At 39.0% G+C, this 12,856-nt stretch overlaps 1 protein-coding gene across 13 annotated transcripts in view; it reads left to right on the forward strand.

Moving 5' to 3' along the window:
- The window catches only part of SYNE2 (spectrin repeat containing nuclear envelope protein 2), a 368,208-nt gene that overhangs the window by 242,515 nt on the left and 112,837 nt on the right, over positions 1 to 12,856 (forward strand). For 12 of the 13 annotated variants that reach the window (XM_054530190.2, XM_054530185.2, XM_054530188.2 and 9 more), the window contains 4 exons: positions 827 to 1,024; positions 1,626 to 1,700; positions 4,183 to 4,293; positions 8,160 to 8,276. In XM_054530190.2, the coding sequence (XP_054386165.2) occupies positions 827 to 1,024; positions 1,626 to 1,700; positions 4,183 to 4,293; positions 8,160 to 8,276 (501 nt within the window). The remainder of the gene's footprint in view (positions 1 to 826; positions 1,025 to 1,625; positions 1,701 to 4,182; positions 4,294 to 8,159; positions 8,277 to 12,856) is intronic. The other variant, XM_054530194.2, reaches the window with a different exon arrangement.

The following is a 12,856-nucleotide window of genomic DNA, read 5'->3' on the forward strand; positions in this document are numbered from 1 at the left end:
TGGGCATCTGCATATCTGCCATGAATAAGAAATTTGATTTGCACATATCAATAATATAAATGTTAAAAGTAACATCACGAAGCTTGGGATCGTCTGTCCATCATTCCCATAAGATATACTTATACATGGTGCCTTTATTTGTTTATCTATTCCTATTTAGTAGGAAGATTTTACTGTAGAAAAAGTAAATGATTGAGCAGGATAGACTCTGCTTAAAAAAAAAAGTAAATGAACTTAGTAATACCAAAGAAGCCTTCAAAGATGATAATAAAAGAATGAGATTTCTGTCTTCATTTTCTCTCAGTGGTTCCCAAATGTTAGTCTGCTTAAGAATTTCCTGGAGAGACATGGGAACATGTCTCCTGGGGACATGCATTTTTAATATGCTTTGGAACACAATGGGAAGTCTGCATAAGGCACTTGTGCGGTGTTGGTTAGTGTGCAGACTCCTGGGCCCTGCCCCGTGGATCCTGGTTCTCTCAGTCCTGTAGCTAGCCACTGGAGCAGTAGCTCCCAACCCTGGCCGCACACCACAGTCATCTGTGGAGCATGTTACAAGTTTCCATGCTTTGGCTCAACCCCCAGAGATTCTGATTCACAAGGTCTCTGGTAAGGCTGAGGCATCCTATAGCTTATAAACCCTACACAGGACCTTTGGAAATGCATCCAGGATGGAAAGGAGCTATACTGTACCAGAGACTAGCTTCTGGCTTTGTAAACCAAACAGCAGAGAAAAATCTTCAGCCCTTGTACCAAAGGAAGCAGGCTGCTCTGGGCCTGCAGAGGCCTCAGACTTCTCAAACCTATGCAAATACTCTCTACACAGGGAGAAGTCGAACGTATGGAAAAACAGATTTTGAGTTTGAACCAGAGAAAAGAAGACCTGTTGGTGGACTTGAAGGCCACCGTACTAAACCTTCACCAGCATTTGAAGCAAGAACAAGAAGAAGTAGAAAGAGATAGGCTGCCAGCTGTAACATCAGAGGAAGGTGGAGTGGCAGAGAGGGATGCTTCTGAGCGGAAGGTGCGTATGACTTTAGGTTAATGCTGGCCCCACACTCCACAAGAGCATTAATGGGTAGTGTTTTCCACCTGAACGACCTGTGGCATCTGTGTCTACGGCCTGTAGTAAAGGAATTTTTAAAAGTGGAAATACTCAACCTGAGGTTGTTTACTGGTGAATATAAATCCTCAGGGTGTGCCTGTTCTGGACTCCACCCAGGATTCTTAACGCCTGAGTTACTTTAGGACATGCTTATAAAATTTCACAGGCAGGTGGATCGAGCCTTCCTTTGAAGTATCTTCGTACAGAAAAGTCAGCCCTTTGCAGACTCAAGAAGGGCCCAGTGCCTAAGTCTCCTCTGCATTCACATCAATGAATCACATTCTTTAATTGTTTGATGAAGGGCCACAGGGGGCCATGAAAATGACAAGACCTAAGGCTTGACTGACTTGGGATATCTGGCTGGAGGAGCTGAACGGACCAGGAGACAGGCTTCTTGTGGGGGTGGGCATCTTGGATAAAGTGAGTAAAAAATTAGCTACATAAAAATGCAGCTGGACTGGGATCTTGGTGATGTTGACTGGCAAGCAGACTGCAGGTATTCTTGTGCTGTGCCTTTCAGTTGAACAGAAGAGGCTCCATGTCTTACCTGGCAGCAGTCGAGGAAGAGGTGGAAGAAAGTTCCATGAAGAGCGAAGTAAGGGAAATGATTTTCTTGTTAAAGTTTGTTAGAACCAGACTTCTAAAAGAAGTCAATGAAAAGATCTTAAAGTGAATGGAAACCTAAGAATTTTTAAAATTAATGTTGATATTTTAAAAGTATGATTGAAGTAGTTCTCTTATGTTATTAATGTTTAAGTGTATGGAAACCTACTTCACCGTGTAAGAGTGAGATGAATGTAATTCAGACACTCTCGCTGGCATACGGGAGAAGGTGAAGAAGTTCTCTGTAGTATCCTGATTTCTGAGGACTTTCTCTGAAGTTATGAGAGCATGCTGTTTGTTTGGCACTCCTGGTCTCATTTTTAGAACTGTATTTTTCCACATTTCAATTACTCTTTTGGTCTAAAACAGTATTTCCAATGACATGAAGAGTTGTGTTAGCAACTGATACTAAGAATTTGTACTACTTGATTATAACTGGTTGAATGAGACATTTTCAGTTGTTTTTTCTGACATCAGTTTCCATTTCATACTTGAAAAAATAAGTTGCAATGGGTCTTATGACAAAAGGAAGAAAATTGAAGCAACTTACAGTTTTTGTGACTTACATGTAACCACCAGACCCTTTTTGGGCTCATTTTATAGATGGTTAAATAGCTCCACTCTCACACAGAGCAGACCTCTTGTCCTAGAGTGTATCTCTAGGGCATGGTGGAACTGTGACAAGGAAGAGTACAGCTTTACTGTGCTCTGTGACCATCAGACAACTTTGCAATCTGATTATACCCCTTCATGGCAGAGAGAACTACGAGAATAATGGAGGGACCAGGGGCTAAAAAGAGTGACTTCAGTACAGTGTTAATTTGAGACGTGTTTGCTTCTGAGCTGATGTTTGTAGTGTTGTCTTTGACGGCAACAAAGAAGTACATGTTCATCAAGCTGTGATTTTTTTTTTTAAATTGACAAGTAAAAATTGTATGCATTCAAAAAATTTACCGGGTGTGGTGGCAGGTGCCTGTAATCCCAGCTACTCAGGAGGCTGAGGCAGGAGAATCGCTTGAACCCAGGAGGCAGAGATTGCAGTGAGCCAAGATCACGCCGTTGCACTCCAGCCTGGGTGACAAGAGCAAAACTCCATCTCAAAAAAAAAATTATATATATTTATGATATGATGTTTTGATACAGTATATGTATATATGTATTGTGGAATGGCTAAATTGAGCTAATTAACATACACATTACCTCGCATACCTTTTTTTTTGTAATGAGAATACTTAAAATCTACTCTTCATGATTTTCAAACATATATTAACTATAGTCACTATGATATACAAAAGATCCCTTGAACTTATTCCTCCTGTGCCCTTTGTTTTGATTCCCTTTGACAAACATTTTTGTAATCTCTGGTCGCTGGTAACCATTGTTTTATTCTCTGCTTCTATGAGTTTTTTTTTTTACATTCCACATAGAAGGGAGATGATGTGGTATGTGTCCTTCTGTGCCTGGATTATTTCACTTAACAGAAGATCTTCTAAATTTACCTATATTGTTGCAAATGACAGAATTTCCTTATTTTTTAAGGCCAAATAGTATTTCAGTATGTATATATAACCACATTTTCTTTATCCATTCATTTGTTGGTGGACACTTAGGTTATTTCCGTATCTTGGTTGTTGTGAACAGTGCTGCATTGAACATGGGAGTGCAGACATCTCTTTGACATACTGAGTTTTTTCCTTTGGATATGTACTCAGTAGTGGGATTGCTGGTTCTATTTTTAATTTTTTGAAGAACCTCGATACTGTACCAATTTACATTCCCACCGATAGTATTCAGGGGTTCTATTTTCTCCACATCCTCATGCCAACTTGTTATTTTTTATCTTTTTGATATAAGCCATTCTAGCAGGTGTAAAGTAGTATCTCACTGTGGTTTTAATTTGCATTTCCCTGGTGATTAATGATGTTGAACATTTTTTCTTATACTCATGAGGCTGTAATTTTAAAGCTAGCATTTTAATTTTTCTAACTTTTATGTATTTTTAAATATTTATTTAGAGACAAGATCTCACTGTGTTGCCCAGGCTAGAGTGCAGTGGTTCTCGCTGCAACCTCCAACTCCTGGCCTCAAGTGATCCTCCCACTTCAGCCTCCCAAAATGCTGGGATTACGGGTGTGAGTCACAGTGCCTGGCCTCAAAGATACCATTTAAGGTTACATTTACCAAAGCAGATTAAATTTCTAAAAGCACTGTTTTAAAGATTTCCGTTGTGTGACGTGAGCCGAGCCCCTACTTTTAAAAGTATTTTCTAAGCTTTAGGAAGAGCAGCCACATTTGTAAACATGATATAATTAGCAAAAAATACAGATAAAAAAATGGGGGAGGGCTGCAATAAAGGGCTGTGGTTACACTGCCTGATAAGTTGAGTCTGGTATAAAAGAGGTGAGTGAGTAGGGCGCCGGTTATGACAGTAAGGGAAGCTCTTCCCTTTGCTAACCAATCATTTACTGTAATAGAATGGAGATGAGAAGGCAGAGCCATCTCCTCAGTCTTGGTCTTCACTTTGGAAGCATGACAAGGACATGGAGGAAGACAGAGCTTCCTCATCCTCTGGAACAATTGTTCAGGTAATGCTGGGTGTATCAACCACGCTTAGGGGTTACGAGGGCGGGTGGGGGGAGCAGGGATCTCTTTCTGCACGACTTTCTTTCCCCCACACCCCCGAGACGGACTCTTGCTCTGTCACCCAGGCTGGAGTGCAGTGGCATGATCTCAGCTCACTGCAGCGTCTGCCTCCTAGGTTCAAGCAATTCTCCTGCTTCAGTCTCCCAAGTAGTTGGGATTACAGGCACACATCACCACGCCCAGCTAATTTTTGTATTTTTAGTAGAGACGGGGTTTCGCCATGTTGCCCGACTTTCCATGTTAACTTTGCTTCCTCTCTTCCCTCTTTCCTTTGTTTGGTTTTCAGTCAGCACTGCCTAAACCTTTAAAATGCTCATTTGTAGCTCAGACAAGGAATAAAAATAAGGATAGTAAATAACTATCTTGTTTAAAGGAATGCTTAGGGAGGGAACCTGCATGGGCTGAATTTTTTTTTTTTTTTAGCTGACAACCATTGTATATATTTATGGTATACAACATGTTTTGAAATGTGTATACATTGGAAATGGCTGTATCAAGCTAATTAACATATGCATTACCTCACATATTTGTCATCTTTTCAGTAATTAGAACACCTAAAATCTAGTCGCTTAGCAACTTTTAAGTGTACAATACATTATTATTAACTATAATTGCCATGTTATACATAGATTCTCTTGAACTTATTCCTGCTGTTCAACTGAAATTTTGTGTCCTTTGACCAACATTTCCCCAGGCCCTCTCTCAGCCCCCAGCGTCCCTGGTAACCACCATCCTATTCGCTGCTTCTATGCAGTCCATATTTTTTAGATTATACATGTAAGTAAGATTATACAGTATTTATCATTCTGTGCCTGGCTTATTTCATTTAACATAATGTCTTCCAGTTCATCCATATTGTCACAGATGACAGAATCTCCTTCTTTTTGAAGGCTGGCTAGTACTCCGTTGTATATATATGCCACGTGTTCTTTCTCCATTCATCAATTGATGAACACTTAGGTTGCTTCTCTATCTTGGCTACCATGAATCTTTGAAAGCTTCTCACATTACTTTTGCACAAATGCAAAGACAGCCTTAATGAGCACGTGCTTGGTTCTATTTCTATTGTGTACTCCTGTTTTCTTTCAGGGCAATTTTATTTCCTCTGAGAGCTTATGGTCACCTCTATGCCAGTGATTACCAAACTAAATCTCTAGTCTTGGCTTTTCTCTTAAATCTATAAATCTATTCCACATTTCTATCCTCCTGATAGACTTTTTTGGGATGGAGTTTCTCCAACTCAAACCCATTTTACCAACTTTCCTTCAAAGCTTGCTCCTCTTACTAATTTCTCAGTGTCTGCTGATGGTGCCACTATTTTCTCAGAGATAAACTTTGGAGTTCTATTAGGTGCCTCATTTCTCTCACCTTTCACATCCTGTCAGTGGCCAATGATGTCCATTCACTGCGTACAGCCTCTCCTCCCATTATTTTTGCCATCGTCTTATTTCAGGCAATTCTTATTACTTCCCTGGACTTTTGGAGTAGCCCTCTAATTGGTTTACAATCTCCAATTGTTTTTCCTAATACATCTTATAAAATACTGATGACTTTTCCTAAAACCAATCATGCTAAACCTCAGCCTAAAATTCTTCATGGAGTTTGATTATCTACTGAAGAAAATGCAAACTTAGCCTGGCATTCCAGATTTTCCTGATCCCTGCCTACCTTTCTAATTTTATCTAATCTCTACCTTTAATTCCTGGTTTATACCTTTCTGATAACAGTCACTGTTTTCAGTAGAAGAAGCTGAAAAGACATTAACATTTCGTTAGGAAATGCTAAATGCCTTATATATGTCATTTAATTGCAAACATAGGTGAGATAGTTTTTATTCCCATTTTAAAGGTGAAGTAACTGAGGTTCAGAGAGTTCAGGTTAATTTGTCCAAGATTATACAACTTGTAAGTAGAGCAATCAAGGTTGGTTGATTATAATATCCACATGCTTTCTGCCATGTTGTGTTAATTCTTTGCGTACATGTCATTTTCCCATTGCTTAACTTTGGTTAACCTTAAAAGAAGGATTGCTGAATCAAAGTATATATCCATTTAAAATGTGACACACATTTTCAAACTGCCTTCTAGGAAGGTTATACCAGGCTAGGTGCAGTGTCTCATGCCTGTAATCCTAGCACTTTGGGAGGCTGAGGTGGGCGGACAGCTTGAGCTCAGGAGTTCAAGACCAGCCTGGGCAACATAGTGAAACCCTGTCTCTGTAAAAAATACAAAAATTATCCAGGCATGGTGGTGCATGCCTATAGTCCCAGAGACTGAGATGGGAGGATCACTTGAGCTTGGGAGATGAAGATTGCAGTGAGCTAAGATTGCACCACTGCACCACAGCCTGGGTGACAGAGTGAGGCCCTGTCTCAAAAAAAAAAAAAAGAAAGAAAGAAAGAAAAAGAAAGGCTATACCAATTATATTTCTCCTAGGTATACATGGAATTGCATTTCCAGACCCCCCCATCACAAGCTGATTTTTGATATTGTCAGTCTTAGCCAAACTTAGCCAGTGGTTTAAATTAATTTATGTTCTAAGAATGTTGAATATCAATTTAGATGCCTATTGGCTTTTGTAACTCTTCTTTTGCGACTTGCTTGTTCCTACCATTTGACTATTTTTCTATGTAGGGGTTGATGTTTTCCTTATTATTTATAAGAGTAATTAATGTATTAAGAATATTGGCCGGACACAGTAACTCACACCTGTAATCCCAGCACTTTGGGAGGCCAAGGCGGGTGGATCACGAGGTCAGGAGATCGAGTCCATCCTGGCTAAAACGGTGAAACCCCATCTCTACTAAAAATACAAAAAATTAGCCGAGCGTGGTGGCAGGTGCCTGTAGTATCAGCTACTCAGGCGGCTGAGGCAGGAGAATGGTGTGAACCCAGGAGGCGGAGCTTGTGGTGAGCCGAGATCGTGTCACTGCCCTCCAGCCTGGGCGACAGAGCGAGACTCTGTCTCAAAAAAAAAGAATATTAACACTAGGTATAATAGTTATCCCAGTTTGTCATTTCTCTTTAGCTTAGATTATGGTATCTTTTGTGGTGCATATTATTTTATTTTTTATGTAGTCAATACTAATATTATTTTCCTTTCTTGTCATGCTTCCCCACACCTAGAATTTTTATGGTATAACTTTGAGAATACAGTGAGAGTTTATTATTAGGGGTAATACAAGGATTCTGATTATATTTTTCATAACTAGAATTTATTGTTAGGAGTAATACAAGAATTCTACTTACATTTTTCATAAAATGCCTTGGTAGTTGTTACTAAATGGAATAAATTCACCTTTTCCCCACTCTTTGAAATGTGGCCTTTATCATATAATTAATTAATTAATTATTTCGGTAGAGACAGGGTCTTACCATGTTGCTCAGGCTGGTCTCAAACTCCTGAGCACAAGCAATTCTTCTGCCTTGGTCTTCCAAAGTGCTGGGATTATAGGTGTGAGACATCACACCCGGCCATGTAATTTAAATTTTCATAAGGACATACTTTTAAAGAATACTTCAATGAGACAAAGCATACTTCTGGAAAAATCTACTTAAGTACCTAATTCTCTAGATTCTTTATGTGCTCATTAAGAAGAGAAGGTTGGAGAATGTAAGTCTTTCAAATAAAGACAATCTTGGGGAAGCTGATTTTTTCCCTAATGAACAAACTTTTTTCTAATTGTACCTGACTTCTCCGTACCTGACTTTTTTGCAAGCAGGTAGTTTGTAAAATGAGCAGGCGAAGAAAGAATTCATGTGGCACCAGGGCAGGACCCTTTCTGGAGCTCTGATTCTTTTCTTTACAGGAAGCATATGGGAAAATAAGCACCTGTGATAATTCCATGGCACAGATCCTCACACCAGCCTCACTAAACACTGAGCAAGGCCCAGAATGTTCCCTAAGGCCCAACCACACAGAAGAGGTAAGTCCCGGTTAGTAATAAGTAAACTGCTCAGATAGCTGGACTAGCACCTAGAGATGACCAGTGTTCTGTGTCCTGCAATACCTTGTACATCAAGCTAAGTGTTCCTTGTGAACTTTAACATATGAAGATATGTGCTATCAAGCTGTAGAACTGGAAGACTTGTCATCACATATTTACAAAGAAAATAGGCATGGCATAGAGAATTAGACGCTTTTCACTCATTTACCATTTGTCAACATGAAATAGTCTTTCCGTTGATGACTACTTCTTTAATCTGTAGATAGAACTTATGGGGACAAAGAAAGTAGAGAAGGGTTAATATTGATTAATAGCCTGTTACATAAAAGGCATTTATGTAACAGTCTGTTTAACCCTCAGACTGTATAAGGTAGGTTCATACCTACCATATGTTTACAAATTAAGAAATCACAATTTAGGGAGTAAAAATATAGCTAGTGGGCCGGGCATGGTGGCTCAAGCTTGTAATCACAGCACTTTGGGAGGCCAAGGCAGGTGGATCACCTGAGGTCAGGAGTTTGAGACCAGCCTGACCAACAGGCTGGTGAAACCCCGTCTCTACTAAAAATACAAAAATTAGCCGGGCGTGATGGCACATGCCTGTAATCCCAACTGCTCAAGCGGCTGAGGCAAGAGAATCACTTGAACCTGGGAGGAGGAGATTGCAGTGAGCCAAGATTGCGCCACTGCACTCCAGCCTGCCTGGGCGATTGAGCAAGACTCTGTCTTTAAACAAACAAACAAACAAACAAAATATATATATATAAAATATATATATTATGTATTATATATATATAATATATATTATGTATTTTATATATATAAAATATATATTATGTATTTTATATATATATAAAATATATATTATGTATTTTATATATATATAAAATATATATTATGTATTTTATATATATATAAAATATATATTATGTATTTTATATATATAATATATATTATGTATTTTATATATATATAAAATATATATTATGTATTATATATATGGCTAGTGAATGGGGGAATAAGGAATCAAACCCAGAATATTCTAATCTGGCTTTCTAATTTGGAATCTTGTACCTCAGTGGTTCTCAATAAGGCCTTACAGCGGGGTGTGGGAGATGGGTCCTATTTCCCAAGTTAATTTTGGTGTTTAGCTGGACCTAAAGCTCCAAGGGTCTCACCAAATAGCTCCTGTAAAAGATATTGGCATGTTTTTGCTGTTTTTATTGTTTAATTATTGCATCTGTTTTCTTCTTTTATACTGAGTTCTATTTATGTTTTTTTCTCCCAATCTTTTGTCTAGTCTTACAAAAATATCTCTTAGTTCTCAAATTGTTACTCCTTTCTCTTCTTTCTTTCCCTCCTCCCTTTCATTCTCTGTCTCTCTTAACAATGTATGTCTGGGAAGGTGGACAAATGTGAGAGGTTTACACCCAGTGGCAATGCTTAGGTCTAAGAAAGTTGCTGACCTAGTCAGTAGGTTTTTTTGCTGTTCAGAATTAATCTGGGTTTCGTTTTGGGGACATGGTCTCACTCTTCACCCAGGCTGGAGTGCAGTGGCCACAATCATGGCTCACTGGAAGCTCAGCCTCCTGGGCTCAGGTGATCTTCCCACCTTAGCCTCCCAGGTGGCTAGGACCACAGGCACACACCATCACGCCTGGCTAATTTTTGTATTTTTTTCAGACACACAGTTCTGCCATGTTGCCCAGGCTGGTCTCGAACTTCTGGTCTCAAACCATCTGCCCACTGTAATGTTATTTTTGACACCAATGAAAAATCAGATGTAGCTTCAATGGTGTTTTAGCTACAGTAGCCATTCTGCTTAATATTGTTTCTGCTGGTGTGGATGACCTGTAGGGTCTTTTCCCTGACCATGTGGATACTAGATAATGATGACAATAAAGAGAAGGAGGAAGAAAAAGGAGGATAACAAAATACTTACTGAACATTTAATATGGACCAGGTACTGGGATTTTACATATACTATCTCTTTTAATCATTAACAACAGCTCTATGAGATAAATATTACTGTTACCCCACTTTACAGATGGAGAAACTGAGGCTGAGAGAAGTAAGATGCCCAAGGTCATTTAGCTAGTAAGTGGCAAAGCTAGGATTTAAACCCAGATCTTTCTGACTCTGAGTTTAGAACCTGAGCTTTGAACTATTAGGCTCCAGTGACTCTCTTTTAAACTAATTTATGTATGTGTGTATTTGTATTTTCTTCTTAACTTAGAACTTTTGCTGGGGAGGAATTCTTGGAGCAGGAAAAATAGATGTTACCCTTTACTACAGGAGGAATTTGTCCACTTCTGATTATTCAGGGACTCCTTTACTGGCTCCAAGTTCCATACCTCTTGGTGACTGTCCTCCTGCCTTTTAGTCATTTCTATCTCATCGGCACAGCACATCACTAATGAGAAGGAAAGTGGGGACTCTGCAGAGACCAGGCAGCCAATGTCATCAGCCTTCTATCAGCCTCAACAAACCTTTTGTTTCAGAGGTTAAGTGTATTGACCAAATGATACTTGCACAATTTTTAGTAAAATTTTGAGTCATTCTTGCCCCGTATTACAACCAAGGATAAATATTTAGTATGGAAAAATGTGAAAATGTGAAATCAAGTTAGGCATGACCTCAGAGTAAACCGCCACCATGCCATTCCAGGGGCATGCTTTTCATTTATTCATGTGCAGTTAGGTACTGTACTTTAGGTATGCAGTTTTACATTTCGTAAGCAGTGGGGGAGATATGCAGGTATTTGTAGAATTGACTGAAATATTAAGGAGAAAATGTAAAAGTTTGCTATTTTGGCATGAAATGTAGCAATAGCCAGAAAATCAACTTGCATTTTAACTGCAGTTTTTTTGTGTGTGTGTTTTTTTTTTTTTTTACTGATTACTTCACTGATTACTTAGATCAGTGATGTGTTGATGCAGAAGTGAAGCAATGTGATTCACCAACTGAAAAGTTAACTTGGATACTAAAAGACTGGTGAAATTATGTCAAGAATGTGGACTTGTAGATTCCAAAGTGTAGTGAAAGCAGGAATTGCTTTTGATTCTCTTTACTAGTTGTGTGACCATACAGTGTGCCTGCTCATGATAAGAGCCCAATAAAGGCTAGCTATTATTAATTTACAGTTATGCTTTAGAAATGACATATTTATTTAATAAGAAATACTTGTAGTGATACTTTTTAGCGCCTCCCCCCAAAGCATACGATTATAAAACATCTGTTTAAATAAGTTTTGCTTTTAGAATTTGGCGCTATCATATAGAGAAGGTATTTTACAGGGGTGCTACTGTGTAAAAAACCAGGGAACTCTGAATTAAAAGATCACAGAGCTGTGTGACCTTGGATAAGTAAATTGGGTGCTTCTCAGAAGCAACATGGTAAAAAGGGAGGCATGTGGGCTGATAAAACATTCTGTGCACTTGAGTTTCTTAGACTTTAAAAAGAGGTGGGTGAACTGATCTCTAGTGGGTTCCTTAGGCCACCCTCAGCTCTTGAAGCTCTATGGTTAGAAATATTCTTTTTGTCTTCTCTTCCCCTTTGGATTCTTTTCAGGTTCAAATAACTAGCAAATAAAACCCAGATTAGTCATGCAGCTTGCTTATTTCCTCATTAATTTGGTGAGTTCATGAGAAAGCAGAGAAACTCAATACTGTCATTAAAAAAAGTGTGTGGAGGGCCGGGTGTGGTGGATCATGCCTGTAATCCCAGCACTTTGAGAGGCCGAGGCAGGAGGATCACCTGAGCCCAGAAGTTAGAGACCCACTTGGGCAACATGGCAAGACCCCATCTCAAAAAAAAAAAAAAAAAAAAGTGTGTGGCATATAACAGGTGCTCAAATAAAATTTTTGAATAAATAATGAAGGCAGGTGGTAAATCTGTGATTATAGATTAATTAATATTAATAGATTATCTTAGATTAATTAATATTAATAGATTGTTCTCTCAAGTGGCAAAAAAAGGAAAGGGGATCCCAAAATTTTTGTCTATAGCAATATCTGAAAACTAGATATAGCAATATCTGAAAACTAGAAGAGAATTAATCAGACGACTAGAAATTGATGTCTGGAAGTCTGGAAGCAAAATCACACAACTGTTGCTTTTTTAAAAAAAATCGGGGCCAGGCACTGTGGCTTATGCCTGTAATCCCAGCACTTTGTGATGTCTAGGCAGGTGGATCACTTGAGGCCAGGAGTTCAAGACCAGCCTGGCCAACATGACAAAACCTTGCCTCTACTAAAAATACAAAATTAGCCAGGTATGGTGGCGTGTGCTTGTAATCCCAGTTCCTTGGGAGGCCAAGACAGGAGAATCACTTGAACCTGGGAGGCGGAGGTTGCAGTGAGCCGAGATCATGCCTCTGTACTCCAGCCTGGGTGACAGAGGGAGACTCTTCTCAAGAAGAAAAAAAAGAGTTAGGATTAAAAAAGAAAGTTAAAACAGTTGAATCCAAGCATAGACCTGACTATATATGAAGTTCAGAAAAAGCACAACACAAGGAAAGTTTCCTTGAGAAGGGGATTCTTGAAGAAAATTATAATAAT

The sequence above is a fragment of the Pongo abelii genome, chromosome 15 (assembly GCF_028885655.2).
Source record: "Pongo abelii isolate AG06213 chromosome 15, NHGRI_mPonAbe1-v2.0_pri, whole genome shotgun sequence".
NCBI lineage: Eukaryota > Metazoa > Chordata > Mammalia > Primates > Hominidae > Pongo > Pongo abelii.